At 42.9% G+C, this 17,870-nt stretch overlaps 1 protein-coding gene across 1 annotated transcript; it reads right to left on the bottom strand.

Moving 5' to 3' along the window:
* Window positions 1-7,144: 7,144 nt before the first annotated feature.
* On the bottom strand, window positions 7,145-8,992 carry LOC310878856 (rab proteins geranylgeranyltransferase component A 1-like; the record flags this gene model as incomplete). Its single annotated transcript, XM_083793273.1, has 1 exon — window positions 7,145-8,992. One exon carries the CDS (start codon window positions 8,990-8,992, stop codon window positions 7,145-7,147), a length of 1,848 nt encoding a protein of 615 aa, XP_083649399.1.
* Between the last annotated feature and the right edge of the window lie 8,878 nt (window positions 8,993-17,870).

Raw genomic sequence — 17,870 nt, 5'->3', positions numbered from 1 at the left:
TATACTGGTGGAGGTCATCTATACTGGTCAAGGTCAACTATACTGGTGACGGTCGTTTATACTGGTCAAGGTCATTTACTAGTCTTATGAAGGTCATTTATACTGGTGGAGGTCATTTATACTGGTCAAGGTCATCTATACTGGTCAAGGTCATCTATACTGGTGACGGTCATTTATACTGGTCAAGGTCATTTATATGGTGACGGTCGTGTATACTGGTGGAGGTCATTTACTAGTCTTATGAAGGTCATTTATACTGGTCAAGGGTGACGGTCATTTATACTGGTGACTGTCATTTATACTGATGTAGGTCATTTACTAGTCTTATGAAGGTCATTTATACTGGTCAAGGTCATCTATACTGGTGACGGTCATTTATACTGGTGATGGTCATTTATACTGATGGAGGTCATTTACTAGTCTTATGAAGGTCATTTATACTGGTCAAGGTCATCTATACTGGTGACGGTCATTTATACTGGCGGTCATTTACTAGTCTTATGAAGGTCATTTATACTGGTCAAGGTCATTGATACTGGTGCGCTATAGTGCGCTATTCTTCATCATTGTTGAGGATTTGAAAGAAAGGTGAAAATCACGGAAAATCTAAAGGCTATAGTCCATTGCCTCGGAGGGCATACTATAGTATGTAGTTTTTCACCATTTCGGAGGATTTGAAAAAAGTTGGAAATCACTGAAAAGCGAAAGGCCATGGTCAATGGTTTCGGAGGGCATACAATAGTGTGCCACTTTTTGAATGATTTGAGGATTTGAAAAAGGTGAAAAGCGAAAGGCTGTAGTCCATGGTCTCGGAGGGCTTACTATAGTATGTCGTGTTTCACCATTTCGAAGGTCATCTATTCTGGTCAAGGTAATTTATACTGGTGATAGCTGGGTCCCAATTCGTCCAAAATCAACAAGATTGTGCACTTGGTGACAAGTTTTAGATTTTTGGTATGGTGTCAAGTATGGTTATAAGGTTTTCAAAAACCATCGCAAACTAGTTGGGCTCGCACCCCTAGTGGTCTGTTTGCAATGAATCAAATATTAAAGTATATGGTTAAAAACCAAAATAATTGATAAAATAGATTTTCCAATTGATTCTATTAGTATTGGGTATGCTAAATAACATATTAAAAATGTGGGTGAAAATAACTTCTGGAAAGGCATCATTTTCAAGATGGCGTCCACGGTGGCCTCGGTGAGCTTAAAATGCCTATAAACTGGGATTTAATACATACAAAATCATAAAAATTTTGCACTTGGTGACAAGTTTTAGATTTTTGGCATGGTGTTAGGTATGGGCATATGGTTTTCAAAAACCATCGCAAACGAGTTGGGCTCGCCCCTAGTGGTCTGTTTGTAATGAATCCCATGTTAATGGGCCAGCATTGGATTAATTGCAAACAGACCACTAGGGGGCGAGCCCTACTTGATTGCGATGGTTTTTGAAAACATTATGCCCATACCTATCATCATGCCAAATATCTAAAACATGTCACCAAATGCATAATTGTTATGATTTGCTATGTATTAAATCCCAGTTTATAGGCATTTTAAGCCCACTGAGGCCAACGTGGACGCCATCTTGAAAATGATGCCTTTCCAGAAGTAATTTTTCCTACATTTTTAATGTTATTTAGCATAACCAATACTAATAGAATCCATTGAAATTTTTCTTTTGTCCATTATTATGGTTTTTAACATTATACTGGCCCATTTAATATTAGATTCATTGCAAATGGACCACTAGAGGGCGAGCCCATCTCGTTTGCGATGGTTTTTGAAAACCTTATGCCCATACCTAACACCATGCCAAAATTCAAGGACTTGTCACCAAGTGCACGATTATAACGAATTGGGACCCAGCTATGAAGGTCATTTACTAGTCTTATGAAGGTCATCTATACTGGTCAAGGTCATTTATACTGGTGAAGGTAATTTACTAGTCTTATGAAGGTAAGTTATACTGTTCAAGGTCATTTAAACTGGTGAAGGTAATTTACTAGTCTTATGAAGGTCATTTTTACTGGTCAAGGTCATTGAGGGGTGCGCTTTAGTGCGTGACTCTTCATCATTCGTGAGGATTTGAAAGAAAGGTGAAAATCACGGAAAAGTGAAAGACCATGGTCATTTAAACTGGTGAAGGTAATTTACTAGTCTCATGAAGGTCATTTATACTGGTCAAGGTCATTTATACTGGTCAAGGTCATTTAAACTGTTCAAGGTAATTTTAACTGATGAAGGTAATTTAGTCTTATGAAGGTCATTTATACTGGTCAAGGTCATTTAGCGGCACGCTTTAGTGCGCGATTCTTCATCATTGTTGAGGATTTGAAAGAAAGGTGAAAATCACGGAAAAGCGAAAGGCTACAGTCCGTGATCTCGGAGGGCATACTATGTCTTTCACCATTTCGGAGGTCATCTATACTGATGAAGGTCATTGATACTGGTCAAGGTCATTTATACTGTGAAGGTCATTTATACTGGTCAAGGTCATTTATATGGTGAAGGTCATTTATACTGGTCACGGTAATTTACTAGTCTTATGAAGGTCATTTATACTGGTCAAGGTCATTTTCTAGTCTTATGAAGGTCATTTATACTGGTCAAGGTCATTTATGCTGTTCAAGGTAATTTATACTGGTCAAGGTCATTCAAATTCTCCTCTTATAAAAGTGTGGTTCGGGGGCACCCTGAGGTCCCTGATGGGTCCCCATGGGGTCCAACACTGGTTATTGAAGCGTATACGCACGCACACGCTAACCAAATGTAACTCTGAGAGTGTAACACAAGTAACCAAACTGAAAAAGTGCCACTCGGTGCACAGGTCGATCTCCACCAGGGCAGGTCAGGTTATGGCCTCCTGGTGGCGCTATTATAGGACAATAGGGGCGGTGGTGGCTCAGGGGTAGAGTGCCTGGATGGTAACCGTAAGGTTGCCAGTTCGAACCCGGGCTCCCCCAGAGTTACTGTCGAAGTGTCCTTGAGCAAGACACTGAACCCCTAATTGCTCCCGTGCTAGTTGGTGCCTTGCATGGTTTCCGCTGCCATCGGTGTATGAATGTGTGTGTGAATGGGTGAATGTAATGCACAATCTCTGTAAAGTGCCTTGGATAAAGGCGCTATATAAATGCACCATTTACCATTTTACAATGTGAAAAGGGTGACGGACACACACACACACACACACCACACCACACACGGACTGCCTGGTGGAGACAATCATTCAAGTTTTGTGCTTTGTGCTTTGTTTTTCTTCTTTATATACCGTTATTAATTATTGCCTACAATGTGACGTCAATTGTGAAATTACTTTACTGTTGAAATGTAAAATTTACATTTCAATGAATGGACCTGTACAATAAAACAAAAACTAAGGCACTGGTGTGGTACTTCTGGTTTACCGGAATGGGGTTCAACTCCCTGCAGTGCTCTGCTCAATTTGTTGTATTTACATGGTTCATTTTTATTTCCTGCTCATTGTGTTGCCTTTTCATAGATGATAATCTCCAGGTTCTTTATTGTGTTTGTACTCCCTACAGTTAGGTTACCATGTCTATTTATTTATTATTCCTGTTCACTAGAACCTTCGGCCTGGTGGAGACAACTAAACATACTCTCTCCCCATGCCTTCGGCCTGGTGGAGACAATAACAGGTCTAAAGGATAACAGCAGGCACAAGTATAGGCCATACATGGCCTACCTGTGTGCACGGCGCAAGTTGGAATCTCGACAGAGTGCATTTCTAGTTCAATGTGTGTGGATAAAAGACATGTGGTATCTGGTTTCTACCATTTTACACTGTACAGAGACTTAACCAAAACTGGAGAGCAGAAGAGAAGTTTGTGAGACACGGCAGACAGCAGATGAGATGTTCCTATGTTTATTTCAACAAAGTACAGCAAAGCACACAGCATAGGCTCACGCAGGGGCCTGGCTGGCCCCAACTGACTGACCCGCATACAAAGTAATGGTATTAAGTACAGTTTCATAGACAGAGGTGATAATATAGGCGTGTTCACTGCTTCTCTGAAGACGAGATGCTTATCCATTGATCAACCATTTGTTCCCAGCTATCAACACAAATTGCTTTGTGTGACGGCCCTGCCCCCTCTGCCTCACTGTAGGCTATCCGGTAGCCTCTGTGATGGCAGAGTGGAGCAGGCCGTCAGCCCAATTGTGCTCACCTGAGGTGGGTGGAGCTTAGGGCACTATATAGGGAGCTCTCCTGGCTGCAGCTCAGTCTCTCTCTGTCCTCCCTGCAAGCAGGACCTGCTACGGGTTGCCACCTGGCTCAAGGGCCTAACCACCCTTTTGTTTAAGTTATGTTTTGCACCAACTAATACAACACGCACCCACCACTCTCCACACATCCATACACTGCAGACATTACTGACAACTGGTATCCTCCCATCCCACACTTCATTATTTTCTATTCTTTAATTACCTTACTATAATAAATATCATTACAAAACGTTTATGCTCTTGTGTGGACTCCCTGTTTTGCCATGCAGCCCTTAGTGCATGACATTTGTTACACAAATTGCCACAAGAAGAGGCTCAGGAGTGTAAACAAACCATCACCCTAGGGGTCCCCTGAGAAGAGGGTCTCGGGCCGACACCTAGGTGACAACAGGATGAGCACACAGGAACACACATTACTTAATAGAAATATGTAGAATTATTGGTTCCCAGATATTACATATAGTTATTAAGATTGAAGGCCAATAATGATTCCATAAAATGGGAGTTTTAATGTGAAACGTGGGGTTAAGACGAAGTTGTGTTGTGTTTTAATGTCAGTATGTGTATTAAGTCCTTTTTTTTCATTGATCATGTGGTTATGTGTAATTCCTTTTAAAAGGATTTTGAAGTTGCAGACAGCGGAATTATGAGTGTCTTAATGTGTTGATAAGTAATGCACAGTGTATATTGACAATATTTTGCGGATGCAAAAAAAGAATAATTTGAAGACGACAACATGTAATCTGAACCAGTTGTAATTCTTTTTGGAACTCTTTGTAATGGGTCACTTTTCGTTGTTTTTCCTATTATGTGTTAGGCCATGATGGGGTCTCAAAGGGGGGTATGCGACAATTATGAATATGGATTGTATTTTTATTATGATACATTTCGTAGATGTATCATAAGGGGGGATTGTGGTCTCGTGGCAATCCATAATATTGATAATAACTAGGCTATGTCAAATGTTAGCCTACATTTTGGTCACTGTGCTAATTTGATGGTTAGAGGGTGATAAGCAAGTCTCATCTAGCAATCACTAGAGGTTCTCATGAAGTACCCTGTAGAGCAGGGGTGGGCAACTGGCGGCCCGGGGGCCACATGCGGCCCCCACCTTCACTTAATAGTAATATCAGAATACTGATATAGTATTGATTTCAACTGTTACGATTCCAAACCCGCTTTAATTACTTCATGACTAGTATTAAATGACTAGTACTTAATGACTATAGTATTAAAATGTCCAAGCTCAAAACGTGTGTTTTGAGCTTGTAGATCGGCTACTTTTGCTACGACAGTAATATGCACTGTGGCCCTCTGGAGTGAGTGTGGAAATATATATTAGCCCTCGCCATCGTCAAAATTGCCCACCCCTGCTGTAGAGAATCCCATTGTCCTAAGTCTTTTGAAGCTCGCTCAGGTGTGAACCCAAAACACACAGTGAGACAGCAATCTGCCATTATGTTGATTTGTATGTAAAGTTCTAACTCCACCCACCCTGAATTCAACCGTTTGATGTAAAACGTATATCTGGTCTTTGTAACTGCAATGTTTTCACCAGTCTTGGGCTGGTCTCTCAGGTGGTCAGGTCAGTCCGTGGGCCAGCATGGCCACGGCCAAGCTCTGTCTTTGTTTCAATCAATACGACTGAGACCGTCAGTTAATCTCTCTGCCTGCGTTCTACATCTCATGCTTTGATGACAAGATTTTCTACTACTTTGCCTGGTAGTTTAGAGAACATTAGTCTTCTCTGATTAGGTTAGGTCAGTGTAGGGAAATTACACAACAGACACAAATCTGTTTTGTTTGGATGTACCACCACAAAGTTCAGTGTGGTTTGGTAAAGTGGAACAATTGTACACATAGAGGATATGTCTCTTTTTCCTACAGCGACCTTTAGCTAGACCTTCTGAAAAAAAGGAAATTTTAAATGTTGTTCATAATGAAGTGATGAACAACATATATATAAAAGGAGGAAATGACAGCTAAAATAAAACAAATCCCACTCTCAGATTCCACAGCAACCAGAAGTACTGAATTACTGGATGGTGATTTGTCCAAACAGCTTTGTGGGAATACAAAATGCAGAATGCATTTCCCCAGCAGTCCACTGACAAGTCCATTGACACCAGTAATGGTCAGTTGGTGGTGTTTGTGAGGTATTATGATGATACCAGTTATAATGGTCAGTTGGTGGTGTTTGTGAGGTATTATGATGACACCAGTGATAATGGTCAGTTGGTGGTGTTTGTGAGGTATTATGATGATACCAGTGATAATGGTCAGTTGGTGGTGTTTGTGAGGTATTATGATGATACCAGTGATAATGGTCAGTTGGTGGTGTTTGTGAGGTATTATGATGATACCAGTGATAATGGTCAGTTGGTGGTGTTTGTGGGGTATTATGATGAGGGTATGAGGCAAAGGTGGAGTTTATTGAGTATTAATTTAGTGTTTGAGTGGTGCAACCACTATAGACAGCTATGTGTGTCCCTCCCTGCTGTGTCCTTGCACGAAAATAGCATTTTTTCAGTTCCAAGTGTTTTGTAGTTGCAGATATCGTGATATATCGTTATCGAGGGCCTAATATCGCAATATATATCGTATCGTGAGGTACCCATATCGTCTCACCCCTACTTGAAATGGGCTGTGAAGCTGCAAATCGCTGGGCGCGCTGATTTACAGGTTCCAATATACAGTACATCCGGGCATTCAAGGTGTTCTTAATTCATGATTGGCTTAGGAATGCGATAAAAAATGTATTATTATTATTATTATTTATGGGTCAACTATCCCTTTAATGTCTCCACAGAACCCACGGCGAAGTCACCAAGCATGAGGTTTTGCCTGGGTGTTGGTAACCCAGGAAAAATGTGTGTCTGTGTGTGTGTGTGTGTGGTCACTCCTCAACCTGAAGCCTCTCGTACTCCCTCTCCGCATCTCCCTCTTTCAGCTCCTCCACATCCTCCTGCCCCGGTGGGGAGTTGTCTCTGTCGTAAATTATGTCTTCAGGGTTTGGAGCCCGGGGACAGAACTCCTCCCCTGGAAGAATCTTCTGGAAGATGCTCTGAGCCAGGGCTATGGGGTGCTGGTGTCCCAGGGAGGCATCTGGACCGGAGCAGACATGCACGTTGGGCGGCAGGTCATAACTCCATTCCTCCACCGCTGAGCTGTCAGCCATGTTGAAATACATGCACCACAGGACAGACGGACGGCCCTCTTGATCTCGGTACTCTGGTGTTTGGAATATTCTGGTAACCACAGGGAATAGGTCTTGGTAGGCAGAGCCAACTGATGGACAGGTGAGATGGACTAGATAGGTTCCAGGTATACATGTCATGGTGGAGGAACAGAGTTCTACCAGCCTCACCACCGGACCACCGGGTTCTACAGGTGGAACGGACACTAAAGATACCTGTTGTTCTGATTCGCTGGGAAGAACAGAACTATCCGTGATCAGAATGGCTCTGGAAATTGTACTAGTGTGAGTGGCCCTTGACTTCCGCCCCTCGAGGTAACCGTCCTCCACCACAACATGGCTACAGCTGATTCGCTGCCCGCGGCTGTCAATCACGGCTTTGCACCTTTTGTCTTTGTCGATCACCAGACACTGGATGGACTGGCAGAGACGGTAGATCCCTCCAAACACGGCAGACATCCTACAGAAACCCTGGGGGATATCGCCCAGACCGTACAGTGGGAACAGGAAGGGTGTGTTGCCATAGCGACCCAGGCACTGCAGGAAGTGACGTGTGGATGCCAGGCCCTCCTCTGTGGGCGTGTCTTCCTTTACCATGGAGATGGAGTGAAGCAGGATGTGTTGCAGGTTGTCCGTCAGCTTCTGGGTTCGGAGGAACTCCGCAAACGGACGCTTAGCAAATGCTTGGTATTCCCGTGGTTGATCCTGGTAGTCCAAACAGAAAGTTAGAAACTTCATCAGCATCCTCTTCTCCACCACACTCAGCTGTTTACTAGCAAACACATCCGCTCTGCTACACGGAACCTGTTCAACTCGGCCATTCACATAGGTGAGAATCCTGGTGAGGTTCTTGAACTCTGCATAGCGGCTGACATTTGACTTGATGAGCAGGTTCACCAATGGGCCACGAGAATACATCAGCTTTGATACCAAATCAATATTGAATCGTCGTCCTTCCTTCAATAGCCAAGCATAGGTGATCTGCCTGGTTGGCTCTGATTGGTTCTCAACAGGAGAGGGCGGGGACTGGGGGGACTGGCTGCCCTCAGGCCCCTCCTGCTCTGTCTCCGTAACCTGTTCCGTGGGTCTTTCTGATGTCGGTTCTTGGATGTTCCCAGTTCCTGGGTCTGTGGTTTCTGTGGTGCAGCCATCATTGCCACGTCCTCCCACCAATTCTTCTGTGCTGTTTGAAGCACCAGAAGTCTTTGTCACTTCCTCGTCCTCCTCACTGGCGTAACAGAACACCTGGACGTTGCTGATGGGAGCAGAGTCTGTAGATGACAGACAGATGGCTTCCTCTCCTTCCTCTATCAAGCCAGACCAATCATGGACTGCCTCGTTTATCTGGCCCCCATTGTTATATTCTTGGATCCAGGCCAGGAGATTGTTGAAGGTGAAGCTAGCCCAGTTCCCTGCATAGTAACTCCTCCTGTCGAGATGGAACACCCGTTGTCCAACTCTGGCACATGCTGCTGCCACAATGGACTCGGCAAGCCCCGTACCCAAAATGACAACATCAAATTCCGATGGTAGATTCTCAGCATCCATGATGTTGTCACGGTGGTAAAGTCACGTGGTCTATGGGGGTTCCAGTCGGAGAGTGGACTTATGTGCATCCCATGATTCCAGACTACTTAGCTTAATTTATTGAGTCCAGGTTGTCATGGTTAGCATTGACATTGTCTGACGCCATGGACTCCATATTTGGACATGGCTGACACAGAACTCACTATGGACATGGCAATCTTCTTTATCGATTACCGAGGGGATGAGGGCCATTGGTGTTGAGTTGACTTACTCGTATTGTGCCTCAAGTTACACCATCGAAATGACAGTGTTTCATACATGGCACAGACAATATACTAGGATTTGACCTAAAAGTATAAGTATATACATTATTTTTGCATCATTGGCTTCTGACCTACTGTTCTGGATTTGTGGGTCTCTAAAGCCCAAACCACACCAAAGGGTCGCGTTGGGACAAAACGGTTTGTGAGGGGCACTAGCCCCTCCTATATACAGCTTTTGTCCCCACACGTCTCAATATTTGACAATGAAAGGAGAAATTGGGTCAAATGTCCGCCAAATATGATTTAAATCTTGTCTCCACACGTCTCATATTTGCCATTGACAATGAAAGGAGAAATTAGTTCAAATGTCTGCCAAAAATGACGTAAGTTTGTAAGATGACAAGAGCGCCCCTCACTTCACGTAGGTGTGATTTTTTAAGATAAACCACACCAATACAACTCATTGAGTTGCAATGAGTTGCATTGGTTAAAAAATGTTTTGTCCCAACGCGACCCTTTGGTGTGGTTTGGAACTTTGGATCCCAGTTGGAACAGTGTTATCGGAAGCTTCAATTTCCATCTGCTATGGAGTATGGACTGACAAGCCACCTGCCAACACCTCATGTTGTGAAGGAGCAGGAGTTTAACAGGGCAGGTGGTTGATTACTCACCTGTGTGTATGTGTGCGTGCGTAAGTGTGTGCATGCGTGCGTGGGTGTACACACACACACACGCACGCACGCACGCACGCACGCACGCACGCACGCACGCACGCACGCACGCACGCACGCACACACACACACACACACACACACACACACACACACACACACACACACACACACACGTTAGTATCCATGATGATATGCAGCAATAGGCTAGCGCCAGAACAGGGTGGGAGTGGGAGTGTATATAGTGGTGTCATGGGTGCCATTAGCCTCCATACACACACTTTTACCCTCCTTCCACATTTATTTTAATGTTGCAAATCCCTGTATCCACAATAATGCCCATATATATTGCAGGACTTACAGTAAAAGCTTATAACAGAAAGCATGTTGATGCTTTATTCCAAGGAAAGAGTCCATTGCAACACAAATCAAATGCGTTGATAGGCCATATAGAAACCAATACAAATTGCGTGTTTACATCTTTTTGAACCATATAGCATGTGTTATCAGCTAGGGTTGCTGTCCTGCAGCAACACATCAATCAGCATGTTCACATTTCGGTATACATTGTCATGGATCCCAAGTTTATTTTTGAGGGGCGCTATATTCAGCTATTAGTGTAGATTTCCGTCCTACACATAAAATTCCCTTTAGGTCTTACACAAACATTAAATTAAAATGAAGAATTTTACGTCATAGTGTCTGATCAAATCGGCATAGTGTCTATTTTACATCATGATGATGTACGATGATAAAGAGTGCCCCTCACTTCACACGAGTGTGATCTTTCAACCTATAGCAACCTACTGACAGTGGCCTTATGGCTGAAGAATCACGTTCCACGTGGCATCATCTGAAACAGTCCACTCCTAAATGCACACAAAGCCATGTAGTCGGAGTAATGGGATGTCGGAGTTATGGGTATCAAAGTATTTACAAAGGATGGATGTTTTTTAATTTTCTCTCTTTTTTAATACACATTTGTTTATGTAGCTTAAGGCCAGTAACAAAATGATGCAACCTTTATTTATTAATATATTTTCATTCATTCATTCATTCATTCATTCATTCATTTTAGAGGGGAGACACACCATGGGGCCCCATGGTGTGTCTCCCCTCTAAAAGCTACACAAACAAATGTGTATTAAAAAAGAGAGAAAATTTAAAAGAATCCATCCTTTGTAAATACTTTGATTGCAGTTCATGGACCAAATCCATATTTATGGGCAGCCGTCAGCATTATTTGCCTTCAGCGTTTTGCACAGAACTGTAAATCGAATCCTGTCATGGTGCAGCCACTTTGACAGAATGCTAAGTAAGTCAAGGGATCTCAATTTTATTGAACCGGGTCTCACTGACTGGAAATCTGCATATTCTAAATATGAATGATATGCAGTGAATGAGTGTACATGTGGGACCTGTCATTTCAAGGGTAAGTGTGTGTGTTGAAATATTTTTTTCAATAATAAAAATAAAACGACAGATGGTCATTGTCATCTGCTGTAAACTATGGCTGCTTGGAATACACTGTTACACATGCATCAGCTTTTGTTAATTCAGTAGTCACTTATTCAATAATTCCAACCAAATAGGCCTGCATTTAAAAAGAGAAGTCAATTTGTTCACGGCTCATTAGGACTAGACTTATGAGATACAAAAGTAACATGAGATTGCAAGCACTATTTTTCTCTACAAAAATGTGCATTGCACATTTTCAAGGTGTTCTGCTTAATCATAATTGTGTGTGTGTGTGTGTGTGTGTGTGTGTGTGTGTGTGTGTGTGTGTGTGTGTGTGTGTGTGTGTGTGTGTGTGTGTGTGTGTGTGTGTGTGTGTGTGTGTGTGTGTGTGTGTGTGTGTGTGTGTGTGTGTGCGTGTGTGTGCATGCTTGCGTGCGTGCCTGACTGACTGACTGACTGACTGACTGACTGTGTGCGTGTGTGTGTGTGTGTGTGTGTGTGCGTGCGTGTGTGTGTAGGCAGGGGTTCTGTTCTTTAATGTCTGCTTTTTCAAGTATGTATATTAACAAAGTTAATTATATTTTGACCATAGTACATTCTGTGTCCGTGAGACAACTGGAGGACTGGATTCAGATGATTCAAGGCATTGAGGGTAATCTAACTTAATTGGTGATTGGGCTTTATGGGGTCACTGGTCAGGTATATGGCGACGAACAATAATATTTACGACAAGATAAAAATGATAGATAAATGATATCTTACATACACCATGTCCCTTTACTACGTCCTATCTAGCATGGATCGAAGCAAAGGAAAAGTGTTTGAAGACAAAAGGACAAGTCATTGAGCATGTTGTATGAAGTGCTTCCTGTTTTCATTTTCCACACGTTTAGTGTCAATGCACTTTGCTCAGGGGACTATTACACTGTTTTACAGTCTGGCTATGAAGTAATTTGTAGTAGCAGCGGAGACCCGAGAACAGGCCCAAGCCTTGGATTCCTCCGGAGGGAGAGATAAGGGCTGTGTCATTGTTTATGTCTCACATTCTCACAATGGCATGCTGCATCCAACAATACATTGTGAAGAACCCACGGACCTAGCGGTCCTGGCAAAAGATAAACTCGTTGACCAGGCAGCACATTTCGGCTTGCGGAAGCATCGCCTCAGATATATGACATAACATAAAGATCATGACAGCCTGGCCTGGGAGCGCCCAGTACAGCAGCATAGCGTGCAAGTCCTCATCCGTTTCCATTAGTGCAGTGTGCTCGCCGCATGTTGCTGCTGTTGTTTGGTTCCAGCTGCAGGGTAATTAATGGTTCGGCCCAGACAGGAGCTCAGACGATAGTCTGGCCAGATGAATAAAGGTGAGGGATTGGCCCTGTGACGCTGAGAGATCGAACTGGCTTACATGGCCATCAGCCCACAGATATTGATATCTTTCACCTGGGCATGGTCGACGTGAGCTGCCTCGCTGACTGGCTGGACTCCGGGGGAGGCAGACAATCCTAGCAGGTCACTCTGGCACTGAGGACTAGAGGATCTGACAATAGCGCTCAGCAGTTTAACCCAAGCTAATTGTGTGGACATGGAACATCACTAGTTGTCAGTGTGAAGACAAGTGATGTTCCACACCCACAGTTAGTGATATAGAGCGTCGCAGTCCAGCCCCCTTTCATGACGACGACTGGCCCAGGAAATAATTCCCCATGCATTTTTCCCATAGACATTTCAAAAAGTATTTATTTAAAGATCTGTACGCCTCGGACAAAGCCAACTCTGATCGTGACAAATCATGACAACAAACACAATATTTTGGGCCTAACAAATAATTAGAAAGAAGAAAACTAGATCCGGTTCGCGGGAGTGCTGTGCCACGAGCAAAAACAGTTGAGGGATAACATAGAAATTTGTCTTTACAACTTAGATATTGAATGATTAAATCAAGGACTGCCTTCCCCGCCCTCCCCCCAATGGATTATCATTATGCACATATTTTAACAGAACTCTTCTAGCGTTGAATTTTAAATTAATATTAGCAATGCCGTAATTGTCCATTGTCATTCATTGAAAGGCCAATACCAACATTTAAATTAACACTAATTAATTAATTACTGCTGGCTAATTCATCAGCACATATTACATTTAGTCAGGACCTTCCTTTTCCTTTCTGCTATTCAGCTGTGAGCAAAAATCGAGATAGCAAGAGATAAATAGAAGGGGGATTTTGTGAAAAGAACAGGTCATCCATGACAGCTGTAGGGAACAGAAGTTCCCAGACATACACTGCAAAATAACTTATTTTTCTGACCATGACTCCTCTACTCTCTGTAAACATGTGGGAGGCAGTGGCAGAGGGTGACGTGAACCGCAGTGGTGGGAGTCTGCGGCGGAGAAGGAGGAGAGAGGAGAGGAGCAGATGGTCTAGAATTCTCAGGGTTTATTTCTGGAGAGTTCAGGCTTTACGGCTCATATACTGACTTAATTATGACACAGAGGAGAGAGCGAACCCCTGGAAGACTGAGTTAAAGGAGAGAAGGAAATCATTATTCCCACAAGGAGAAAACAGCTCTGATAAAAATGACTTTGCTCTCCTTACGTTTAGGGAAAAAAGTGCTTACATAAATTACTAGCAGATTACTGTACAGTTTCATAGGCTACTGTAATAGAAATATTTGTCAATTACGAGGCCAATTGTGAAAGACTGGCTCAGGAGGTAGAGCAGGTCATCCAATGATCTGTCGGTCGGCGGTTCGAATCCCAACTCCTCCTGTCCACATGTTGAAGTGTCCTTGGGCACCGAACCCCATTGCCTCCAATGAGTCGGTTGGTGCTAGCTTGCCACCATTGGTGTGTGTGTGAATGTGGGAAGTGAGTGAGGATGCAGGCATTGACTGTTCGTCGCTTCACCTCCCAATGTATGAATGAATGAACCATTGTAAAGCGTTTTGAGCACTTGGAAAAGCGCTATGAAATGCAATTAATTATACATCTAAATAGAGTAATTGTTATATGGAACACTTGGCAACCAGATTATTCTAATTATGACTAATATATGCTATTATCCAGAGCGATTCAAAAGTGCACGGTACTTGTAAGCAGAGTAACATGAACCATGCAGTCAACAAACAACAATATGTAAATTATTTGAGACACACATTTCAGGGCATGGCCAAATCCCTCATTCTTTCGTGGGGTGAAAACAACACAGCTTACCATTGGAATTGCATTATGGAACGTACACATTGTTACATTTCATGGGTGTTTTCGTCATAGCGCAATTGTAGTGCAGGTAATTGCAGCAACCACCGATCTTGTGAGATATGTGGAACAGTGGACTGCCAAATATTCTATACTTTCCGCAATTCTGCCAATAATAATTATTCTTTGAGACACACATCTGAGTTTTTGCAGGGTCAAAAAAGGGAATCATGTGACGCTGATCCCCTTCCCCTATTCGCTCACACTCGTCATATTAATAACTAGAGTGCATATGAGAAAGTTCATAAACTAGTATAGGCCTACCAGGTAATCATATAGCATTACTGTATGTCAAACAACATCTAAATAAATAAATAAAACGTAACAAACATTGAAGTGACGAGGTCACTTCATGAGGTCCGAAGTCATAAGAAAGGTGCTCTTTGGTTGGGAGAAATCTTTGCAGTGATTTAATTCCTTTTGGAAATATGTATTAAAAAAGTGAGGGGCGCTCTTATCATCTTAAAACATCAATTACAACATAATGTTTGTGCGCTAATGTTTGTTTTAGTCCTGTTTGAAAAACAAACATTAAAGCTTTATATAGGAGGGCCTAGCGCCCCTCAAAAATACAACCCATGTCATGTAGCAGCATGACTATCATTTGGTGGACAAGGAGTTTTTATGTAAATTTGTTTTCTGGTATTGCTTTTTAAACCCCGCTAATATCCTGGAGACCTTGTATGTCTGCAATTCATGGCTACTTCTGGTACAGTATATTCCATAAGCAGAAGGATAGAAGCAATGTAATTGGCTAGCCGTGGGATGTTTATGCCATATCCGCCTGAAGGGATGATTTCTCTGTAATTATAAAAAAAATACATAGTTATTAAAGGATTTGGAAAATATTCAAGGATATTCAAGGCCTATAGTAGAATAGGGGTCGTAGGCGCATGCACACACATACACACACGCACCAACACACGCACATGCACGCGCACGCACGCACAGGCCTGGGTGACAGCAGACTGCTGGGCGAGCGCTGACGCTTTGGTGTACAGGGTTTGATGAGGTCAGATCAACATATGGAATGTCCGAACAGGTCCGCTCATATATGGAGATCTAAGGGTGGCAGCGAGGGCAGTGTCTTGAGTGTACAGGGTTTGATGAGGGCCTTCATTTTCGCTGAAGGGCACTAATAACTTTGGGGCAGGCCCGTCTAGAGTTTGAATGGGCCGGTGGCAGGCAAAAGGGAGACGTCGAAGAGGAAGGATGGATGGGGAAGGATCAACATGTCCAGGAATGTCAGAACAGGTCAGCTCCATATATGGAGATCTAAGGGTTTGAGATTTGAGGTTTGACATCAGGGATCTCCATATATGGGCTTAATATTGATGACATCACGTGATGTCACGAGGCATGACCATATATGGGGCGTGACTGACTGACTGATGAGATGACTGACAATTTCATAGTTAACTGCGACCTGCGGTCGCAATAATACAACTTTTGCCATGTTAAATGAGTAGAAGTGTAAAGCCTGGTTAAAGGAATAACATCTGCCTTTATACTTTAAAGTTTGCATTGTGCAACAGGCTGTAATGCATAGCTGGAAAATAAAACTAATCTAGCGGTCCATAAATAATGGAGGTGCAAGGTGCAAAAAGTCCAGGAGCCATTATTCATCATGAGTGTGAGAGACAGTTTATGTAGAAGGCACAGCTTGGGGAAAGAAGCTTTTAAAAAAGTGTATTGATGTTAACAGTATCTTACTATAACTTTTTTATTCTACAATGAAAGGGACATAAATGTGCCCCAGTATAACAACCTCTCTCTAAATAAGTGATAAACTTGGAAAAGCACGCTGATATTCATTATACATAGGGTGGGAAAGAGTGTCTGTATAATGTGTATACTACATGTAAAGGGGCCATCCTTTAAATAAATGCAATTCTAGAGGTGTGCATTGTCACTGGCCTCAGTGAGGCCATTTACATTTTTGAGTACGATTCACCAGGTAACGATTCAATTCAATATGATTCTACGATGCATCTCAATGCATCACACTTTTCTATATTACTGCACAACATGGCACATTTTCATCACTCAATATACAAGCAGTCAGATATACTCAACAACATAAACTGCTGTGTAATCAATCACTCTCTTGTCTCCTTGACATAAATGTCATAATACAATAAAATATATACCGTATTGTGCCGAAGACAACTCTGATTATAAGACGAACCCCATTTTTCAGGGTAAATGGTACAGGCAGTGCAATCTTGCATGTGACACCACTATGCAATACCCAAAAGTTGGTTCTTATTGGGGTGGTGGAGGTAGATGCAGTTGCCATAAAGAGCATAGTTACAGGTCTGATAATTAACAGGTGGGGCTGGTGCGGGTTTGCAAAAATTGGACCTGCAAAAATTGGACTGCGCTACATTCACCCATTCACGCACACCGACAGCGGAGGAAACCATGCATGGCACCAACCTGCTCATCGGGATCATGTTATGGGTTAAATGTCTTGCCAAGGACATTTCGTCGCTAACCCATGGGGGAGCTGGGGATAATTCTGGGAACTGTGAACATTCTGATTCCCAAGCGGCCGTACACCACCTGAGCCACTGCCACCCCAAGTTGACAGACTGGCTCACACAATTTTCAAATGCTTCTGCAATGTGAAGACATTTAGTTAGATGCCATATAGCTTCAGCTTAGGAAGTAGAGAGGCATTCTGGCAGAGATGCCCACGATCGAGTCTCGGAGCTCGAGTACCGAGTTGAGTCTGAAGTCTTTGGGGGTCGAGTCAGAGTTCGAGTCTAGAGTCTTTGGGGTCGAGTACGAGTCGAGTCTCGAGTCTTTGGCCACAAGCCGAGTGTGATTGCCTCTTTCTGTAGAATGTTAGGGGAGTTCGAAACTTTGGCCATTTAAAAATAGTCAGTAACCGCTTGAGTAGAATTACTCAAGTTGTTAAGTACTCAACAACTACCCCAACACTAGGATAAAATCACTAGGATATAGGCAGGTCTGAGTGTACAAACATACTCCCCCTCCCCCTCCTCTCTCTGACAGAAATCAAACAGGTGATTTGATGCTTCAATTGATTAGAGAGAGCACTAACGAGCACAGAACAAGTTTGACACTGTTATGGTCCAATCAATCAACTCAGTGCACTACCACTTTGAAGTTCAAAGGGATCAATACAGAGCTCTGGCTGAGCTCCCCTCCCCCCACAGAAAAACACATCCCTGCATGGGATGAATGTCAACATAAACAGTGGAAATGTCAACATAAACA

Source organism: Protomyctophum parallelum, assembly GCF_964188405.1.
Source record: "Protomyctophum parallelum genome assembly, chromosome: 21".
In the NCBI taxonomy this organism is placed as follows: Eukaryota; Metazoa; Chordata; class Actinopteri; order Myctophiformes; family Myctophidae; genus Protomyctophum; species Protomyctophum parallelum.
Note: the sequence above shows the minus strand (reverse complement) of the source record. Positions and strands in the feature narration are given on the sequence as shown.